At 38.3% G+C, this 23517-nt stretch overlaps 1 protein-coding gene and 1 pseudogene across 2 annotated transcripts in view; one reads left to right on the top strand and one right to left on the bottom strand.

Annotated features, from left to right (window-relative positions):
* LOC148742688 (delta-1-pyrroline-5-carboxylate synthase-like) overlaps positions 1-1665 on the bottom strand; it is a 20855-nt pseudogene extending 19190 nt beyond the window's left edge. Inside the window, exons 1-2 of the transcript XR_016000483.1 lie at positions 1607-1665; positions 968-1074 (exon numbers count right to left, since the gene is read on the bottom strand). The product of XR_016000483.1 is annotated as a delta-1-pyrroline-5-carboxylate synthase-like (transcript). The remainder of the gene's footprint in view (positions 1-967; positions 1075-1606) is intronic.
* A 5299-nt stretch (positions 1666-6964) lies between these two features.
* On the top strand, positions 6965-14452 carry LOC148742689 (uncharacterized). The gene is made up of 5 exons (XM_088758336.1): positions 6965-7310; positions 7662-7913; positions 9868-9991; positions 13640-13711; positions 14141-14452. Exons 1-5 carry the CDS (start codon positions 6965-6967, stop codon positions 14214-14216), a joined length of 870 nt encoding a protein of 289 aa, XP_088614462.1. The 3' UTR covers positions 14217-14452.
* The last annotated feature ends 9065 nt before the right edge of the window (positions 14453-23517 follow it).

A 23517-nucleotide genomic window follows, 5' to 3' on the forward strand; every position in this document is an offset into this window, starting at 1 on the left:
AAAAAAATTAATGCCTATTAATGTTAAGATTTACTAAAACTTAATTTGAATAATAAATTTCATGACAAACACATATATACATGTATGACTATGTATATCTCTGTACATTTTGGATAGCATACCTTTTAGTGAACCAAAGTATTAAGCCTCTAAAATTACTCCTTGTCTTAAAACCTTTACATTCAAGATATTGAGGATTTCTTGGAATTATTTGATTGCCATTCATGGGGCATGAAATTGATTCTGGTGACTGTCTGAGGAAACTAATAATTAAGTCATGAAAGTAGACTTAAAAGAAATTCATGGGTCATGAAAGTAGGCTTTTAAAGAAATTAATGGGTCATGGAATTCATTCTGGTGACTTTCAGGGGAAATTCATGGGTCATGAAAGTAGACTTAAAAGAAATTCATGAGTCATGGAATTCATTTTGGTGACTTTCAGGGGAAATTGATGGGTCATGAAAGTAGGCTTTTAAAGAAATTAATGGGTCATGGAATTCATTTAGGTGACTTTCAGGGGAAATTAATGGGTCGTGAAAGTAGACTTTAAAGAAATTCATGGGTCATGAAATAAGCTTCTAAAGAAATTAATGGGTCATGAAATTCATTCTGGTGACTTTCAAGGGAAATTCATGGGTCATGAAAGTAGGCTCAAAAGAAATTCATGGGTCATGAAAAAATTTCCCCCATTCATGGAAAATTCAGGGCTTAAAATAAACCCATGGTTTTTCCTTTTGCAGTATTCATGGGCCACGAAATGATCTTAATGGGTTTTTCACTAGAAATTCATGGAATTGTCATAAAACTACTAACAGTTCATAGTGATATCTGTGACTTGAGATTCCTCATGATTTCTTCTGTGATTTTTTCCACATGACCACCCCGTAAAAATCTCTTAATACCACTAACTTTGAATTTTGATCAAAATGAACCTTACTAATCTCTTGCAATATTCTTTAAAACATACCTGTCCGCTTGTCAGGCCATACTGCTGAGACATAGCTTCATAGAGCGATAACAATCCTCCCTGTCCCACAGCGGCACATGCTCTTGGTTCATTATGTAAGGTCTTGACTGCAAGAACACAGTATCGCTAATATTGAGTACACTTCTAGTAAGTACTTGTAGGTAATAATGAGGCTCATGATAAAAAAAAAACACGGCTAAACTTCAGAATACCCGGCCACTGAAAAATCATTCATCAAATCCTGCTACCGCAGTACCGCAGTCGACATACTTTACCTAATATCTGCATTATATTAAACATCGTAGTTAGTATTGAGGTTCGTCTCTCGATACGAACGGATGCCGACGATATTAAACATCACAAAATATACCGCTTGCATATCCTTTACCTAATATCTGCATTATATTAAACATCGTAGTAAGTGTTGAGGTTCGTCTCTCGACCAATACAGTCGCGACTAAAAAATTACGTTTGCGACTAAAAAATTATTCCCGGGTCGCAAAATTGCGAGTACAATAAAAAAGCTATCAATCGCTACTTTGCTACTATTTTTGCCGAAATAAATAAAGAAATGAAAAAAATATATTGTCGTGTGCCTTGATTATCATAGACATTTAAAGATATAGCGTAAAATTGTACCTAATTTATCCGCTATGTTGTCCACGCAACGCCATTACCTTGATCGGCCGCCATTGCAGCGATCTCTTGTTCACATGTATTGGAGGCTCATATTTTTGTTTGTTAAACCGCTGGATTAATTATTTTTGCGACTAAAGTTCATGAACTTACGGAACCGTGTCCGGAACCGTGTCCGGAACCGTACGACTGACAGAGCTGAATAACGTATACGTATGCGCCAGGTTTTGCCGCGGAAACACGGATTTTGAGTCGTTCGCATTGTTGATTTCCTATTCTGTTGCTTCGAGGCGTGGTTTTCCTTGCCGCTTTTCTTTAACAGAACAACCTCCAAAAACTTGGTACACCCCCCTAAAAATTTTCAAAAATCAATTTTCTCCATAAGAACTCTAGAAACAAGAAAATGCCTTCGACTGAAAACAGAGTTCCTCGGTTTTAAAAGTCAGCTCTTATTAGCTAGATTAAAATCACTTATTCAACAAAAACATGAAGTTATTCAGTCTGACTGTGTGTTTAGAAACGTGAGGTTATTCAGTTTTAGAAACTTATGTCTGTGCTGAACGTCACGTGAAGGTTTTAGGGAGCATTTCCTCTAACGATGGTGTATCTAGTTTTCACACAGGAAGCCCAAGCGTACTGTGTGATTTTAGGGTCTAAAGGTAATTAACAGGAATACCTAATATATTTAGATTAATATTTTAGTGTACGTGTGTGCTATAAAAAAGGAAAATTATTTTAAAATATGATTAAAAAATGCTAAAAATTATGGTAAGGGCGAGATACATAGCGCTATATACCTCGCTTTTATCATAATTTTTAGCATTTTTTAATCAGGGTTTAAAATAGTTTTCCTTTTTTATTGCATATGGCATGTGGCATACGGCGTGTTAAAACAGGCTATGTACCTCGCTTTTACCATGTTTTTGATTGCTCTTCTCATTCCAAGCCCCACTTGACAATTTCTATTTCGAATGCAACGCAAGGGCCATTTCCAGTGGAAATCTGGATGGCAAACATAACTGATGCGTGCAGGGATGAAAAATTTAATATTCTTAAGCATACTAAGCGATAACTCTGTTTTAATTCCATCCGCTCTTTATTTAAGTAAACCTCGCAATGGCCCGTCCGTTTACCGCAGCTTAAACTCAGATCCTCATAGCGTGGTATGCATATAAATGTCATGAAAATTCCTTTCATCCGAATGAAAGTTTCAAAAGTTTTGTTTGAAGACAAACAACTGACACTTGGCGAAATGTTTCGCAAAAGTGGAAACAAATAACAATTTTTTAACACCTTTTTCATCGGGTGCCTACCTCGTCAAGTCTAGAAAATTTAAATAGGCAGAAACTTGCCTAATTCTGAGGATTGCGAGACGCCCCGAAATGGCCCCGAAATGATGACTGGGAGTTTGAGGAAACTCAACTGGCATGGAGCACGTTCCGTGTCTTGGCCAATTGCTTTTCGGATGCTTAATCTTCCTCTTGAGCTGGCCAATATCTGTTAAATTTTTATCAATGAGACTGCCTTTACGTTTATTATTTGCGCATAAATCTAATACCAGCAATAAACATCTGTGTGGGCTTTATTGATATACTGATATGTGAATAGAAGGATTGTTGTGTTGGCAAATTGACTGCGGCGTTATCTAAGCACGGAAATGAATCACATGCTATTTTCAGAAGAAAAAAGAGGTTCACTTTGATAATCTATGGTGGACTAATCAGGGTTATTCTTTATCAAAATAACCAGCCATTTTTCTCTTTGTTGAACAACTTGAATATGATGATAATAGAGTTAATGTTGGTGATACAGTAGAAATGGAAATACTATCTGTGTTCGAAGCAGTCCCATCGAGAAAAGTGAGAAATATGAAATGAATAAAGGATAAAACAAGGCATTACAAAATAAAAGAAACTTAAAATTACTACCATACAAAAAATGATACCTATATGTTATAAGATAGATTGATAGACATTGGAAAAATGCGGTAACTGTTCTTACAACAGGTTGATTTATTTGAAATACATTGTGACATTTTTTTGATCCAAATGCAATTCATCAACCATTAACGCAAACTTTGTGGTCACATTGTACTCGGACACTATTCTACGCAAGTTTAATTGGGTTTGACTTCAGGAAGGTGTCTAACTTAGTTAGGTCACTTGAGATGAAATTGGTTGATAGGGAAAGACGCTTTACGAGAACCTCTTGAGTATCTTTAGACCCCTGCCCCTATCAGTCGTTATTTGCAAATATTGTTCTCCCCCTTTCCACACACACAGAAAAACTATTTCTGTTCTTTAAGCAATTTGGTGTTTATCAATTAAAAAATTCCCCTTTGGAAAGTTCTGATTATAGTTTACAAGTCTATGGCTGAGCTTCTCTCATTCTCTTTGTGCCGGACTTTGTCGTATAACTGTCCTCTCATGACCGAGATGGTCGCCCATTGCAGATAACACTGCAGTATTCTGGGCAAGATTCGCAGTTTGTTAATATTTCTATGCAATGAAGAGTAAAGAAAAATATAGAAAGCCTTAACACCACTCAAGCCAAGGCCCCTCCGGCTAGGATAAACAATTTCTTCAAAAATTTCTCATTCAGTTTCCTGCGTTTAATTAAACACTGATATGCGTACATAAGTACACTGATAAACGTTATTGACAGGTCCATATTTAACTACTTTAACTCATCAGCAAGTCTAATTTCCACTTGATATGAAATGTGTTGATAAGCTGACTAAAAAATCAAAAAGTTAGGCGAACAATAATAAATGCAGCGCTAGGTCTTTCGGTAGAAGAGGAGGTAAAACAAAATGTACGAAATATTTAATTGACATATTACATGGTCTCTAAAAACCTCGAGCAAAAAAAATTAATTTTTTTATTTTATTTTCTTCAATACAAATGAAGATCTGTTGCGCTAATAACAATTTTCATTGAATGTACTTTAGCTTTAGACATCGAGTCTTACAATCGATTTTCGGTTTACGAAGTTAATGGTAAACGTTTTTCTTTGTACAGAGGAGGATGAAGTATTGGTGGGTGTTAAAACTTTCTTTCCAAACAAAAATAAGGCATTTCTAAAGCTGAAGACACTTCTGACAACTCATCAAATAAAGATGAAATGACTAGACAGGCTAGTGGCTGACTTTATTTTGTGAAGGATATTCCCCTCTGAGTAAATGCATCCTGTAAATGTTTTGCCACTACTTGTGCGAGCACTGTTTTTTATTTATTTATCTATTTATTTTTTTCAGTTCATCTTCATTAAAGAGGTTGAACAGCCCCTCTTCAGAAGCTACCGGATATAAATAAATGTCGAGCCTCCAGTCTAACTTACGTATAACCCTACCAGCTTGAAACATCTGTTAGGGTTTTGTTGCTGTATTCGTGAAAAAAATATTTGTTGTGTTTGTACATGCAACTTTGGCATAAAAACACTCTAGCGGAGAAAGGAAACAATCACCATTCAGGTAGTCTTGTATTTTTTCTGTGTTCTAACTCTGATAATGAAAATGAATTAAGAAGAGTCTTTTGCCTCGTTATCGGAAAAAAGTGCAATGAGGGAACATAACGATGTACATCGTAATACGAACAACTGACTTCTTAGTTCAATTTTCAGGACGACGAGTTTTCAATTTTTCTGTTGACATTGTTTAATGTCTCAGCTGCCAACGTAACTTTTTCACCAAGAACGTTACATGGAATGCTAGTCCAACTGACACAGGGATGACCGAACGTTCTCTTCTATCACCATGAGCGTCAAAACGACCATGAAATAGCAGTCATTGTAAATATGCAGGATGCTGCTTTAAGGCTCTTCATTACAAGAAATGTTTACAAACAGCATTAAGAATTAAATGTGAACAATATTTATTGCAGGAATATCAACTAATTCAAACCGTGTCATTTTCAACATGTGTTGTAAACAGCTAAAACACTCCTGAAGCAGTGTAAGCTAGAAATTATTTTGGTAATTCATTCAGAAGTTCGTCGAAAGGTGTTTGGGTGCTCCATTTGGTAAAAATAGTGCAGAAATTCTCAGTATACTATAGCCATAGTGGCCGATGGAGCTCTTATGTAATTAGTCGTTTAGGCAAAAATATTATGGTTCAATTACGAGACATAGAAAGTAAAATCTAAGCCGATGATAAAACTGAACCGCTATGCATGCAGGGTAAAGATATGCTGAGGTGCCGAGGAGAGGCATTCAGATAATATAGTTTCACATTTTTACATTTTCACATTTGTTATATTTCGCCCGGAAAGATGTCTATGAACACCATGTGGACTTTCACTTTTGTTTTGGGTAAGTCTGTGTCGCTTGTTATATGGTTTTCATGAGAGGGTATCGGGCACATAAGTAACTGTTATTTCAGTCCGCGTCAAGGGTAGTTTTGGGTATGACTCCAAAATTTTTACCGAAAATGTCATTATGATTTGCCGAAGAGGGTAGGCTTGGATTAATTCTATCGGCATACCATAATGAGCGGTGTTTGAGATGAGTATTCCGAGGGATTTTCATGCGAAAATGTAGGCAGAACTATGGAAAATTAGAAATATTACCAATACGAAGAGCAGTTGCCGGACATTTTTTTGTGAAATCAATGTCTCTAAGTACAAATCTTATGTTGAAGGCGTTGATAATTTCTCGTCCAGTTACGGTCTTCATGCACCTCTATCAGTTTGTAAACAAGAGCGAAGTAATGATATTTTAGGAAGTATGAGGAGTGCTCCGCTCAGTGTCGATGGCTACCGCTGGATATAAATCTACCCCTAGCCACCTCCACTCCAATAAATTGTTTTTTTCTAGTTTATACTATAACAGTGAGAAAATATAGCAGAAAAAGGTGATTTGCACTAATTCATTTCTGCAACGATCACAATATTTTCGGGCACAAATTCCGCACGAGTTTCTCGGAGATGAAAAGTAAAGAGTATTTGGAGTTTGAGAAGCCAATCAGTTTTTACTTATTAATAAACAGTTATTCACCACCCTGTCGGTGCCAAAAATCCGAGTAACATTGTCCGTGCGATTGTTGAAACGTTGTCTGTACTACTTTACAAGAAATCGACGATAACTTCTGTAATTATTTTTCGGACCTATCAAAACAAAAAGGCAGGGTTTATGGTGTTGACAAATCATTCGATATTCCACGAAATACGCGTTCTCTATCTGACGCGATTCAAGGCCAATTTAGCGAAATTGCACCATTGCGTATTATATACGTATCGTACATCAGTATAGCTTTTGGTAGGAAGAAACGGCCATAAGCCAGTAAGTTCAAAAGTAGACAGAGAGTTATTAATTAAATAATTGTGGAAAGTGTCTGCCGACGCGAGTTCATTCCTCTGTGAACTTATGTTCGTTGTTGTAGGTGCAATAATCACGGAAGTATACTCCCAAAAACTCGTCCCAGACTTTGATACAACCCAGCTTCTTACGGTGGAAAAAGGGAAATATGTGGAAATAGAATTTTACTTTAGTATGGACATTGACTTAACTGGAGCACCTTGTGCTGATGAGGAATATCTTGAGATCCTTGATGGGTCTGATCAGTCTGCAAATCTATTGGGTGTATTTTGTGGGAGATACGTTGATGTTACCCTACGCTCCAGTGGACGGAACATGTCGTTAAGATTTTCACCTCATCATAGATACCAGCTGAGGTACGCCTACTTTGAGGGAAAAGAACTAAATGTACGAGGTAAGGGACCAGCAATCATGATTATGTATCGCGGGGGAGAGGGGGCGGAGGATTTTGGGGCTCACTTCGTTTCCAAGGAGAAATGGAGGGGGGAACATTCGTCACTAACAGAGTATAAATGGGCTACCATAAAAAATAAAATTGACTGCTGATTAACTGCCAATGCGGAGGGGAGGATCATGAGAATCTTAAAAAGTCTTAGGGGGTCAGGTAAGATTCATCGTGACACAACCCAAAATCCCCCACCCCCCCCCCGGCGATAAGTAATGACTGGTACTTAAGTGTTTTTAGGTTTAGTATTTTTCCTTTTAATCAGTTCCTTACATATCATTTCTGAATGTTTGTGCTTAGTTGCCACTGACCTAAGAAACGTCATAAAGACTCAGTTTGTCCTGCTCAACCATTCTTCATCTTTGTGGTGCCCGGCTCGTGGTGGACCGGCTCCTCGTATTGTCTGGAGAAAGAATGGCGTCGTGTTGCAAAACAGCACTAGTGTGCGACTCCAAATCAACGTCACTGAAGAAGAAAGAAATACAAATTACAGCTGCGAGGTGGACGACCATGGTCAGTTGAAGAGGAGAAACATCGGTCTTGTTGTCGAAAGTAAGTTTCAAATTCATCTTTACTTCAAGTGGAGCTCAGCTGTTGTGTATACTTTTGGTAACCTACTATTCGTCTTACGTCAAATTTTGGATTTTTGGTTTTCGAGTTACAATTTTCAATAAAGGTAACCTAAAAGGTCATATTTATAAAGTAACACAAAGAATAACTGAGTTGCTTATTTCCAATTTTTTCAGGTCTAATTTTCACTATTGCTTAAATAGTGCTCAGCTACTGCGAGGATCGTGCACAGATACGTTATTTCCAATTGTTGGTTTTCACGCTTTTCCTTTGAATTATTGTGAGGGTTACAGCTTTCTTAGGGATCCAACCACCAAATTGACCCGATCTAGCGCTTCCTAGGTATAAGCGCCACATGTCAGAGCAAAGATATTAAAAAGTGCTCTATCTAATAAGAGAGCGGTGTTTATTTATGGACCATAATGAATAGACAACTAGCCAGGGCACGTGCACAGGAATTGCGTCTACTTGGTAGCTGCTCTTCTACTTTTCTATATTAGCAACATTGCTTGGCTTGTCTCTGCTACCACCTTGTCGGAATTCCATTACACCGCTCGCCTTCATTTAAGCAATTATTTATGGAATGTATCCTGGTGCAGTGTTCCTCTTTCAAACATTTTTGAAAGATGTCTTGAGAAGACGAGGCTGTAGCAGCTGTTTGCGTCTATCAGAGCATCCGTTGGACAGTTGGAGTGGCTTCTTGTTTGAAATTGTACTGAAATTCAGTTATGCAGTCATGCAACCAGTGTGAGGCGTAATGCTAGGCTGTTTTTTTTTTTACGACCAGTAAGAAATAACATTTTATTCCGGCCTCATTACGAGTGATCTGTCAACAAGATGTATCATGCCTTGACCTTTCTTCTCATTGAAAAGAATTCGACCGGGTTTGAAATAATGTGATTACTCACAACTTTCTTATTCTTCGCTTTTCATTGATTTCTGACCATGATCAATTGATTTGCATAAATTTAAAACAAATTAAAGCACATTAATTATTGATTTTTATGGATTGACTACGCCGAGAAACAAATCCAACAAAACATTAAAATGGCGAGACTATATCCTCTATCTCACGTGGCAAAACGTGTTAAATAATATTGTCAGCCATTGGCAGAGACCACCTGGATCCGCATTTAACGATTTTCGCTGTGATGCCATCGAAAACTGTGCTAATCAAACTTTTGAATATCTAAAACCAGGTATTCGCAAAACTGTTCAGAATGAACAAGTATAAGAAACGACTTGGCCAAAGTCTCAAGGCGACGTCAATGCGGTTTTCCTCTCAGCCCAAATGTAGCGGTCAGAAAAAGATACAACCATCCGATTTCAAAGTTTTCCCTTCTAGAGTGATTTCTAACCAGAACACATTTTTATTACTTCAAGTAGGCTAGAGACAAAGGTCACGGAACTAAATAAATTTTTATAGAAAGATAGGGCCATTTTACGGTCAGGGTGGCCAACTGAATGTCGTGCGATCGACGCACATATGACAGGAGGAAATTGAGAATTGTAACATTCGGTAGATTAAACTTTTACAGAAAAGTTTACTTACTGTAAGCTATTCTTATCTTTGGGCAGGTCAATCAGTTAATAATAAAGAATACCCCCAATTCCTAACAAATCTCACTAATTTTGTATTTTAGATCATTTTTATAAATGGGGAATAATAATTATGCCTGTCATTATAAAAATAGCTTTCTTTACACTTAAGGCGGAACGTAAACATTTGTAAAATTGTCTTTCATTTCAGTGGGTGACATTTTAGTTTCAGATGATGTTGAAGAATGCTGCTAAACAGATGGTTTATTTTGCAACGTACCATCATCGATTTGATTCAACAGCTTTCGATTGATAAAATCTTTGAGTAAAAGTGAACAATTAAAAACTGAGATGATTCAAATAACAAGTGTAACAGAAGCCTGTTTTTGTTTGTCAGATTGCCCTCAACCATGTCAATGCAAAGTCCTTAAAGGTAACATGAAGGGCTTAGTATCGGCTAGTTGTGAAGGAAAACAGCTTAAGTCAATTCCAAAGAAAATTCCGCGAGCTACAGCAAAACTGTAAGTACTTTGTATGCATTCGCGCCATATAAAGCCTTAAATTTGGTTTCTGTTTGAATTCAAAGGTAACACAATGACTCCCGAAAGTATGAGGAGATTACAGCTATTAAGTAGGTGAAAACAACAACAAACATCAACAACTACAACCCAGCAAAAATATCTTGAATTTGGTGACAAAAGTTCTATGCTACAAGCGCCAAGGGCGTGATTTTGTCAGAAGCTGAGGAGAAAAATTAATAGCTGAGAACGGACGCGTATGATTTTGGTGTTTTGGTATTGACTGCAGTGGTCCAAAACTAAACAGCCAAAAGTGAACAGGTCTTCCGGATATAAAATTAAAGAGCTACAGGCAGAGATAATCTTAAAGCGATATGAAATTTCTGAGTTTACTAAATAAACTTTAATAAGATATCTATTTCGGACTATCAGTATCAGAGCACTTAATCTTCTGGTTACAATAGACTCAACGTAATACATAAAAACTGAGAGGCGAAATGACCTTCGACAAAGCAGGATATCATCAGCCAAAAAGACGGAAATTTTTCGTTCATCAGGACTATGTTTAAATGGCCCTCTTCAGACGCTTTCAGACTTTAAGGTAGAAATTAATAATTTTTTTAAATAAAGCAAATTGGACATGAAATTTACACGCCTAGATAAGTAAAATAAAACAATATTGGGGTTTGATAATAAAAATTAACGGTAAAAAACTACGACGTTTCGAAGTCTGCATGACCTCATTATCAAGTAAAATGTTAAAACTGATGTAAAATTGTAGCTCAGAGATTATATACAAATAAAATGTGATAACTTCATTAGAATAATGAGCGTTCATTGTTATTGGTGTTTAGCATGTCAGATCGTGCAGTATATGTTTAAATAAATACTTTTGCACGTATTGAGTCAGACTGCGTGTTTAGCTTTGGTTTTTGTTCGCGAATGAATAGCATTTCGTGAATTAGGCAGTCCATTTTTCCGCGGCATTTCTTGAGAACGGAAAACATTTCCTCTAGGCTAGTGGACGCTACACTGTGGGCTTCTTTCAGATGCTTGCCAATGACAGAGGCTTTATGTTCTTCTATGCGTTGATGAAGATGGCGTGTGGTATAACCGATATAATCCGCATCGCACGAATCACATTTAAAAGTGTAAACAACGCATTGGTGGTTAATTAAAGCGGGCTTCTCTTCTTGTATCTTGAGCTTTCCCTCGATCTTACGACTCGTGAAAACTGGTTGTAGGTCAGTTCCGATTTTCCGGCCAAGATCTTTCAGCTGATGTCTTACTGTGTCGGCCGATTTTTGGTCTTTAAATATAGGGGTTAGCTGGAAATTTCGACTTCAGTAAATTTCTCAAACTCATTATTTCATATCGTAGTAAAGGAGCGTTAATCCGCGTCAGGTCACTGCAGTGTAAAAATACCCGAACGAAAAGGGAAATCGTCGATCGTGGATTGATGTCATCGTAATACAAAGTTATCTGCATCAGGCGCTCATTAGTATATTGGTAAGAGCCGGCCGGTAAATCTCAAAATGAAGGCCACCACTGTTCCTGTGATAGAAAAAAATGGACTGGAGCATTATCAAGGCTTTGACAGCTGCCTCATTTGAATACAAGTTAAGAGCCCGGATTATTCGTGGGCTGCCGCTGTGGTCAAACAGCCGTTCTTTACATATTACCGCCAATGTTTATCAAATCCGTACAACCTACATGTAGCCCTGAGATGCGATTCTACCACTACCTTACTGCTGATGGACCATTAGATAAAACCGGCAAAGTATCACTGATGAAGGATTGAAGGCATTGGTTTCACTTCAAGACCGCTGGTGAACGCTTCAACACAACCGCTACAGCAACCCTGCTAATGCTTGAGGGCATTCGTCAGAGCACCGCTAATGATAGCTTAACCCGGGTTATCAAGAAATGGATATGGCAAAGTCCACTACAGACGAACTATTAAAGACAACTGCCACAACAGCAACACCACTGATCACAACATGAAGATATCTGCTACTAAGCTGTTGATGACAGGTTGAACACAACTCTTACAAAACCACCAAGAATGATTGGATATAACCGGTACAGCGCCTCTGATAACTTCTTGGAGACAACGGCTAATAAATCTCTTATAAATGTTCTTAAAAAACTGCTGAGAAGCGTTGGAAGGTTAGCCAACAGCGCCAAGGAATGCGTGAAAAGAACTGCTGGAAAACCACACTTGAAGATAACCGCTAGAACACCGCTGACGAAAATCCTCTAAAAAAACTGCGTACGCTGGCAGATTGTCGCATGAGGAACACTAAAGGGCAACGGTGAAAAAACCGCTCAGGAACGGTTGAATACAAGCGCATTAACACAGAAGGTTTGAGGACAACCGCCACAAAAGCGCTGGTGAACGCTCATGAGGGTAACCGTTTAAAAACACGCTGGTTGACAGTTCACAGCTTTTACGATCACAATCAGGACAACCGCCACAAAAAACACCTAAGAAAGCCCGAAAACAACCGCAGAAATGTCCCTCAGTAACTGCTGCATCACCGCTGAAGAATGACAACCATTGCGAACGTTCTCAGGAATACATGAAGACAACAAAATCGAAATTAAACCACTAAAAAGGGGTTGAATCCGGCGACAAGACAGGTAGGAACAAATAGCGTTATTCGCTAGTAAAACATTAGGGAATGCCTTAAATCGACCGCTAGAGAAGCGCTAAGGACTGTAGAGAATGACTGCTGTCAAACTGTAAGAGAATCCTAACGTGTCACCTGTTAGTAGGCTGCAACACTTCCATTGAACCTGCATTCGCGAGAATGACCGCTGCCAGAATCTTCTGAGCCCCTTGTGGTTACATTAGATTTTCACCGACTAGAGCTTTTAGAAGAAATAGAGTATTCAAGGCCGTAATCTTGTAAAAATCAATATCAATAAAGTTTTCAGATGGTATTTATGATTAAATTATGTGTAAATGCTAAAGAGATAGACCAATTGAATAGATTTAATCAAGAATTAGAAATGTAATTGTGGCTGAATTATTTGCTTTGGCTCGATTCTGTTTGTTTTGTTTTATTTTCAACTCTCTTTGCAACCGTCACTCATTATTAAGCGAATTGGTGGGTGTGGATGCCCAAACTGCACCCTCCGCAGGTCCTGTCCCTACATGTCAGTACATTGACCCTGAATATCAAGTGAAACGCTCCTTTATGTTTGACCCAGTTCAAGCCAATGAGCTTTGGAGCTGATCTCTATATTCGCGGGAAAGAGTTCACTTAAAGCTGATGCACAAAGTGAGACAGAATTACCTCTGAGGGCTGCATTGAAATCAGTCCATAAGAAGATAAACACTTGCTTCTGATCATGATTGTGTAAGGAAAATCAAATGCGTTTAAAATTATTTAAGAGACTCAGAAAGTATTTCTGGTGTTTCCCTTTGCATCATAATCATTACAGATTTAATGGTTTTTTTTTTTGGCTGGTTCTAATAAACAGACAAAGCATTGGTCAAAGCCCATAGCAAGTTCATTTGTACATCAAGCTCCGAGTCAAGTAAACATGCACCACTCCAGACAAGTCATAATTTTTTTTTTAAGCTGTGCAATTCAGGTTCACAGTCAAGTAAATTAGGTAATTGATTTGTTAATATTTTTCAAGGGACCTGTCCAATAACAAGTTGCAGAACTTGCCAGCAGGAGCCTTTAGTAACAACACAAAGCTGGAACATCTGTAAGGACGACGTTTCTTTAGCATATTTATAAGTAGATAAACACTTGCTTCTGATCCTGATTGTGTAGGGAAACGTAATATTACGTGTGTTTAAAATCTTCTAAGAGGGCCAAAAAATATTTCGGGTGTTTCCCTTTGCATCATGACCATTGCAGATTTCATTTTCTTTCTGCTGGTTCTAGCAAACAGAAAAAGCATTGGTCAAAGCTCTCGTATTTTCGAAGAATAATCTCTACTTAGAAAGTTAATCATTTCAAGTGCACACGTTACTTTAGGGAGAAACTCACAGTAAGGTCAATTTTGCGTGAAACTTCGAGTCAAATCAACAAGCACCATACGGATAACTCCTTAATTTTTTTGTAAGCTGTGCAATTTAGGTCCACAGTTGAGTAACTGATTTAGGTGATTGATTTGTTAATCTGTTTCAAGGGACCTGTCCAAAAACAAGTTGCAGAACTTGTCAGCAGGAACCTTTAATAACAACAAACAGCTGGAAGATCTATAAGGACGACGTTTCTTTAGCATACGAACGTTTAGTGTTGATTTTTTGACCATATGCCGATTAATAGAGGCCTGATTTGAACTTTCACATCAGACTGAGTTTCTGGCCTCGGGATCATTGAATATTACTAAAGCAAGTTAGATTTTAGAGCGTCAAATTTGGAAAGTGTTATGAAACTAACGGTGCATAACTTAAATCGTATCAAGATGTTGTGAATAAATACTTTGTCACGCATTATCCTGATGTCATACCCGTGATTCCTTTCATCTGAATCGTATAAATGATACCAGTTACAACTGAAGGACTCAAAATTCTGCTTTAACAAGAATTTGTAATTTTCATGTAATTTTCCAGCGATCGTTTCAAATAAATAATTTACACAAAAATATGAAACGATCAGAGCGCTGCAGGCTAAGTCTTTTTGAAGTAGTTCATGAAACATCGTGAGACAAACGATTACAAGTTTCATTTATCTACAAAACCTCGGTGATCAACATTTTGTGCAAAGTTGTCATCACTGAGCATCTAGGCGTCAAAAGAAAACATTTCAGAATCTGAAACGGATCATGGGAAGTAGGGGATTTTGGTACGTTGGAACACAGTGCTGTATTTCTATTAAACCCTCGTAACTTGGGGAAAAATTGGTTTTTAATCGGATTACCATGGCAACGTAAAAACTCAAGCTAGCAAACAAGTGCGTTTTAGACTCCTTAAGGGATTAAATGTAAAAGAGTATGCCATGTTGCAAATTTAGAACGATTCTGGAATGTTTCTCTTTTATTCTTATTACATATCTGAATAACGAAAATGAACTGATAATTGGCTCAACTGCTGGAAATTTGGAGAGGTACAGATTTCCAAGACCTAGTTTTTCATATCGTGATCAAGGAACACTATTCTCTGCCGGCTTACTGCAGGTTTAAAAAGACTCAACTAAACGGAAAACCGTCGATCATAGATGAGAATAATACATAACGCTCCACATGAGGAGCTTGGCATCCCATTTAGTGTCAGAAAATTCTCACAGTGCTATTGATACCAGAACCTCCTGCCCACCAGATTTAAGAGCCACTGACCATACATATCGAGAAACCGCCGACAGTTGCAAAATTTCCTAGTTCATTTTATTTTTCCCAAAGAACGTTTTTGATGAAGCTTTTTATAGAATAGTTGCGTTAGTCCAAGTTGATGTTTACTGCTCTAAATTAGTAGAAATAGTTATTCAAATTATTCCAACTTTAAGAGATCGTTCTCCAAAGTGTTTCAAAAAAAATATCAGACAAGACACGATTAAAATCCATCGCATTCTGTCAGTGTGGGTGAGAGAGATTTGTTGGAAGTGCATTTTTCGAGCTAAACATAAGTTTTTACCCCAGGAATTTGATCTGTGGACTTGTTGTTTTTGTGTTTTTGTTTTTAAACACCCTAAAGCTTTTTGCGCCTATTTAATACCCATTTCTTACAATTTAACTTTATTTTTCTCTAAACTCGGCAAAATTTACCAGGCTTTAAGCGGAATATAAGAACTGTTACGAGACATGTATGGAGAAAAAATGATGACCTTACGGAGAGTTGTCATCGCTGAGCATCCAGGCCTCAAATGACAACATTTTAGACTTTGAAGGAACCATGGGAAGAAGAAGATCTCGGTACCTAAGAATACATCGCTGCATTTTTGTTAAGGCCTTGTAAATCAGTTGTATAACGATAGGAGTTTTAGTCATTTAAGTTTTTCTGTTACATGATAAATTTCCACTATTTCTCCCCAAATGAATATTTGGTGAGGTCTTCTTATCATAAGTGTTCATATTTTACTGAATAGCCGATTCTACGATGTTTTATCTCTGAGTTGTCTATCACCCTTGCAGTCTGAAGCGGATGAGACAAATTCTAGCTCCTGAATACTATGAAAGTTTGCTCATGTACAATAAAAGGATTCAGAAGAACATGCTGTATTTTCAAAACAGTCTTTTCCCTTGTTTTATGCCGTTATTAATTCAAGAATAATTTTGTCAGTCACAAGTATTTTCTAAGCCGGCCCCTGTGGCCTCTTTAAAGTCTGGTTTATTCACAGGAGGATCAGTGAACAAAATAAAGCTGAATGAAAACTGTAGACTGGCTAGAAAATGCACGGAGGGAACACAGCTATTTCGTCAAAATCGTTCTCAATTGATGTAACTTACGTGTTGTTACTTTCCGATGTCGTCTTCCGAGTGCATCCACGTGCTTTTCGGAAAATTAGCGGCTTTCTTTTACGAAGTGGTATGGATGAGCACTCTTTCAAATATTTTCTAAGACCTCACCTCGGCAGGAGCTTGAAACACTCACTGCAATGTAACATCAAGAAACTGAAGTGCTGAGCGTGTGCTTCAGGTTGAGAATGACTGTCATTTACCCACCATTCTCATAAAAGTCCATCTTAGGACTCCACAGTGTTTGCCCTTTCAGCTGATGGAATCGTTAGTTTAATAAAATTACACTCAGCTACCGATAATCAGTTACTCAATGATTTGAATTTTAGGGACATGAAAAGGGTAGGCTGAATTTAAGGCGGTTACGAGCATTTTCAAGATATAGGAATATATACTCTTCTAAGAAAGTATCAGTTTCCTCAACATCTCTAAGAATACGCTTTGTTCTGTTGACTTGTTGAGAATAGAGACCTGTCCAACAACAATTTACAGAATCTACCACCAAATGCGTTTGCTGGCATCAATGCTTCCGAAGATGCAAGGATAACGCTGTGTTCTTTATTTCTTGTCTGAAAAAAAAGTTATTTACCACATCAAAGCCACCAATTGTAAATCAGCAGTGTGTTGTTTACGGTTTTCAATGTAACCTGTGTGATGCGGGTTATGTAGGTTACACGCGGTCATTTACATAATCGTGTAAAAGGACATAAACAACAATCCTCTGCCATTGCCAAACACTGTAAGAACAAGCACAAGACAATGCCCAAGGACCTGCAAAAGCGTTTCGAAGTGCTTAAGAAATGCAGAAAAAAATTTGACTGCTTAGTGTACGAAATGCTTTTTATAAGGGGGTTAAAGCCAAATCTTAATGTGCAATCAGACCCCATTCGTGCGAAAGTATTTTTATAATATTTTTATGATCTTCGCACCCTGTTATGTTAATTCTTTACGCCAAAAATGCTTCATAACTTGCAATTTGCATGATCTTTCATATTTTCCTTGATATGAATCACTGCTACTCCGAAACGTCAGATTTTATCGTTCGCTTTTACAGTTTTATGTCTTAAGAAATCTCTTTTGATACGGACTTTAAAACGCGATAATCAACTACACTCGTTTAGAAGACTTGAACAGTCTAGTAAGAAACAGATCAACTGCGATGGTTCGATTGAATTTCTTCGACTCTGTCAGAACTTTGATCTCACTCCAACATTCGCCAATATTTACAAAGGAAGGAGCTCTAAATGGAAGCAGTCATCGGAAGCCTTCGGAAGGAATGTTATCTCAGAAGAGCTTAAAAAAAAGATCAAACAAAGTGCATCTCTCAAGCACGAGATCAACTCCATCTACGACGAGGTTCGCCGAAGCGGCAGTTTGTTCCGTTATGCCTCCACTTTAAGCACAATGGTCAACCTTAGAAACAAACACTATCAGGAGGTCATGAGCACTCACACAAAGAAGATCGCAAGGCTACTGTACAAAGAAACGGATGTTGATGAGCATATACAGAACATATCGTCCTACAATTTCCCTTTCTTCCAGAAACTGGTCTTGTGTCGGGGCTTGAAATTTGCCTTTCCCCAACGGGTGTCATCGATTGAAGGGAAAGCCAGCTTTGAGAAGGCCTACTGGAGCCTTGAACCTCATCTCGGAAACGATGATTTGAAAGAGTTGGCGGCTGCAACCCTACGATCCGTAGCACTGAACTACATCCAGCGCAAAGCACCGAAAGACACTTCTGCTTGCCATCGATCAATTAAAACAACGCGACGACATCGTCAGCACGAAACCAGATGAAGGTTCAGGAGTGGTCGTAATAGACAAGTCCGAATATCTACGACTGTTATCTGAAGCATCAATCAATGATTCAAGCAAATTTCGGGCGGTTCCTCTCGAAAGGCCCTCGGGTAGAGGCAGATCACCAACATATTATCACCCTCTTCTACAGAAAGAGAAAGAATTATAGTCTATCGTTCGTAGAATTCTACCCAAACCTATTGCAGATACGGTCCGCCCTACAGGCTCCAGATTAGCGCATTTGTATATATGGCTTATCAAAGACACACAAGGATCGGTTGGCAATGCGCCCTATATTATTAGCAACGCAAACATACAGTTACGTTTTGGCAAAATGGCTCGACACTAAACTCAGTATTCATATTGTAATTCAGGAATAATCTTCCGTGTCGGCTCACTGTCCTGATCAGAATTAATACAAAAGCTCTACACGAGGAGCTCGGCCGTTAGTGTCAGAGACTTCGCATTGTGCCATTAGTTCCAGCGGTATTATAGAGGTTGTATCCAATTGTTCATCAGTGATCTTGTAGTGGATATGTTCCAGCTTTTATTACTGTAACATCCATTTTGAAATCTCTGGTGGTCCCTGTAATCTGATTGGCTCTAATTGGTGCGATTTATTCCCAAATCGCATCATTTTTTGCTCTAAATCGCATCACTTTACACTTGACTGAGTTTTTTGACACATTTCTGTTTTGCATACAAAATAAGATGTAAAAGCATTTCCAGCTCGACTTTTTATTTGAAAACCGGCTCAGTACTGCATCAATAAAATATTTGAATTGACCAAGTCCTGTATTTGCAATTAGGTGATTCCAAAATGGATGTAATAAAGTGGTAATTGAACCTCGTGTCGTGCAAGTTTGGTTTGAAATCATACTTGCGATTTCAAATCGAACTCGCGCTACGCGCTCATTCGATTTTGAAATCACGCATATGATTCCAGCCGCAATTGCACTCCACTCAGTTCAATTACCATTATTTATTAGCGGTGTTGTTGCTCAGTGCAAACAAACGTTCATCGGCGCTGTTACAACGGTTGCGTTCAAGGTTTATCAGCTGTATTGAAGATGTCTTAAAGCGTTCCTCAGACACATGCCATCTCACCGATTTCTCTCAAACTTTCACAGTTTAGGAGGGTCACTAAGTTATTCAAAACTCCCGAGTAGGTCAGGCTACTGGCTTATCCCTGGCGTATCAGAGTCCCCCCCCCCCCCATCAAATCCCTGTGGTAAAATGCTAAATTTAGCTTTTGTAGTCGTCCTGAGTGCACCCGTCTATCGCGTCCAATTCTGGTCGAAACAAAATTTTCGGAACTTTTACACATAGCAGTCATATGATAAAATTCTTTTTGACTGAGTTTGGGTGGGACGGACGGGAAATATTTGGCACTCGGTCATGGCGCGAGGATGTCGCGGGTGACCTCAAGCCAAAATTCTCCCGTGCGGCCTTACAACTCGGTTAATAAGTACAGTATTTATCCGTTGGAAGTAATTGAGAACCGTATTTTGGAACTCCCATTTAAAAGAAACGCTTTCCCTTGCCCGGTAAACGTACACTGTGAGCTAATGTGCGCCACATTGTACGTTTTCCAAGCTCTCAGCCGACCAGACTTAAAAGCCATTGACCATGAATATTGAGAAACCGTCGACAGTTACAAAATTTCGTAGAACCTTTTTCAAAAATTATCAAAAGGTTCTATCGCGCTTTGTTTTCTTCGATAAATCGAGAAGTTCAAAATTCGCCTAAATGGCTGTTGCCCCCCCTATTAAATAATGAAAAATTATGCAACTTCAGCAACTTCGTACGCCCCCAACACGATGAAACACCGCTTTCAAATTTTTTTTGATAGCAGATGGTCTTTTTTTTCGCAGAGGTGATATAAAGATCAACTTCGATGGCCTATAAAGGGGTCTGCCATATATATTTACAGATCAAATTCTACATAACCTTAAAGCTTTATCCTTGTAGTCGAATTCCTCTGATTTTCTATCTTTGCCCCAAAGCGTCCAGGTTGAAAAGAGTTCGGGCTATCATAACAAAAAATTAGATCTTAAGAAACCTTCGGTAAGTCTAGGATAACTGGATTTTAAAATAACAAGCGTGCAGGATGGATGTCACGGCAAACCAAGTTTGCGTACAATTATCAAAGAGATGAACGTAGCTTCTCGTCTCGGAAAATATCGACCTGTGCGACCTCGGGGATCTCCAAGCCAGCAAAGATTTTTGCCACACTTATAAGTCTAATGAAGCGATTCATAAAAGGGGGAACGACTGAAACGATGCCACAAAGATTCAACTGAGAAGTACGGAGGGAGGGGGTGGGGAGGGGCGAAAGAGTGCTAGAAACTCAAGACTCTTCCTAAAATATAAAGAAACACTGTATAGCTGGCATCCAGGCCTTGAATAACTTTTCCTTTGAACCTGAGAGCTTAACAAAAGCGTACAATGTGGGCAAGGGCAATTTTTTTTACTGGGACAACTTCAGAAATATGGTTTTGCACAACATACAATGTTGCCCATTGGAGATATTTACAATTGCAAAAACCCCATTTTTTATTTCTTTTTTCGAATAGTTGGTTACTCAGTACATTTAACTGCTCCAAATTTGCAGAGATAATATCCTGATTTATCAAATTAATCCAACTTTAAGGGATCGTTTTCTAAAGGTTCAAAAAACCATTAGACAAAATGCGATTAGAATCCATCGCATTTTGTTAGTGCGAGAGAGATTCGTCAAAGTGCATTTTTCGAGCTAAGTTTTGGGATTTGATGTGGGAACTCTTATAACTCAGGATAAGCCGAGAGTTCGAACTAAATCTGTGAAAGTTTAAAAGAAATCTGTTAGATGGCATGTGTCACGCCTGCCCGGCACTCTCGTAGACAAACTCTTAAACCGTTCATCAGCGGTGTCGTAGCAATTGCAATACAATCATCCAAAACTACCCTTATAATGAGTAAAAAGAACCTCCAGGGATTAGCATTTAAAGACATCCTCTACAAAACAGCTCACAGGTGCACTCCTGTAACACCCTTAGAAGGCGACAACTAAAACGCGCCACATCATCGCTAATGATCACTTGAAGACCTGCATTACAACACGCCTGGTGAATCCTGTATGAAAACCACAGCGCTGATGAACGCTTGAATTACAACCATAAAAACGATACAGAAGAACGGTTGCCGGGATATCTCCGCTTCAACACCGTCCGCAGATTTATGCTTGAATACAGTTTTACAACATTGCTGATTAACGTTTTGGAAAATCCTGTAAAGAAAAAAAAACCTTCAGAAGTGCATCCGCTGTTAGACCGCTTGAAGACAACGGCTAATAAACCGTTTAGGTACGGTTGAATGTAAACGCTTCAACAGTGATGATAGAGGCCTGGTGACAAACGCTTTAGAAGTGTTGATGAACGCTTGAAGACAACCAGTAGAAAACCGTTGATAAATAGTCGAAGAAAGAAGACAACAGCCATAACGCCGCTGGTGAAAGCTCAACGTCAGTTGCCACAAAAACGCTCAAAATCGCTTGAATGCAATCATTAAAACACTTCTCTGGACTGCATGAAGACAGCCGCCACTAAAAAACCCACAATGTAAACGATATTCCTGCTGCATATGCTAATATTTACGTTCCTGTTCATCTGCTCCACCTTTATCAACTCCGAAAGACTCCCTTAGGTCCTTAATTGCTTACCCTTTCGACTTACTCCTGGTCACTTCGCGTTTCATTGAACGGTTGGAATATAGGACCAGCTAAGCTACTAAAAGATTTTAACAAAAGATGATCTAAAAAGTTCAATGTTCTCCATTTCTTTCAAGTTGTGATTCCGTTGAATTTTCGTCAAGCACTGCATGTATTCGCCCTCTTTAAAAATTGCGCCACTGCTCAGAAAACCAATGTGAAATGTGAAATTTTTGCCACTTGATTGAGGTATTTTATTTCGCATTAGGATCTCTAGGGTAGAGAAAAGACAAACTAAGTTAATAACTATTCATTAATGTATATTTGGGGAAAAAGAAAATGTTCATAGTATCTTGAAAAAGTATCGTATGCTTTCAAGATATTGTCCATGGAAAACATTATTTTAGACAGCAGAGTCACGCGCCGCTGAGGTGCCGTATTGATTTCAGGGACCTGTCCAATAACCAGTTACAGGATTTACCGCCAGGAGTGCTTGCCGGCATCAGGATTCCTCGCTGGGGGAGCTTAAAGCTGTAAGTAAGCCTCTTTTACTGTAAACCAAGGTTGATTAAGAATAAAAAAAAAAAGGGAAAACAATCAATTGACCAGAGGCTAACTAAAGAGCCAAACATCACCGAGCAGCCGCTGCTTTCTAACTGTATCAAACTCGTTCATATAAGATCACATAAAGCCTCTTGTTTCACAAGGTAACTGTGGAAATATGTGAACAGAAAGGTTGGCAGAATACTCGCTATAGAGATGATTACAAATATTTCTTCAAGTTCTCAATACACGAGTTCAATTTAGTTCGTTCCATAAACAGCTTCAGATGTTAAATAATGGACCATACGGGGGTCAAAGGATAGCGCCTACAGTTTATGTTAAAATATCAATAAACACTTTTTTAAATTTGATAATTCCAGCTTATTAAACGAAATCCGGGCCCCATGGTTTTGAAATTATTACTTCTACAAATATACTTAGATGTGCAGATGTTTTCAATCTCAGAAAGACTAAATAAACGATACTATTGCGCCTTAGGATCATTGGAAATTAGTAAAACTGGTTTAAATTTCAGAAGTGGAAATGAAGACATTCGATAATGTTAAAAATTGCATCGCATAAACTATATCAATAAGGAGCTTGTGAATTGTTTATTTGTCATGCATTTTGCGAATGTTATAGTCGTGGAGTTTCTCTTTATCCGAATTACAATTTATATTAATCACAACGGATCAACATTATTCTTTAACATGATGTTTTTTTTAAAAGGAGCGCTTGCGACTTATTTGCTGACGCTTCGAACACCCGAATTTTCACAAATGTACGTGCATGAACAATTCAGCACGCTGTAACAAAGTTTCTTTCAAACCCTTAGTGGATGTTTTTCTTGACTGCCGCGAGCGAACGATTTAAATCGACAGAGCATGTTTGTACTAAAGTTTTCTGTCGAAGTTTTACAATAAAAAAACCTGACTGAATCATCTGTTTTGACACAGAGTAAAAAACCATTTTTTTCACAATGTCAGTCACTGTTCCATTGATCACCCAACTCTAGTTCCTTTATCAGCATAATTAAGTGCCACTCCCGCTAAGAGCGGTCCTCTCGACTTCCCGTCCAAAACAA

This window comes from Stylophora pistillata, chromosome 1, assembly GCF_964205215.1.
Source record: "Stylophora pistillata chromosome 1, jaStyPist1.2, whole genome shotgun sequence".
Taxonomy (NCBI): domain Eukaryota; kingdom Metazoa; phylum Cnidaria; class Anthozoa; order Scleractinia; family Pocilloporidae; genus Stylophora; species Stylophora pistillata.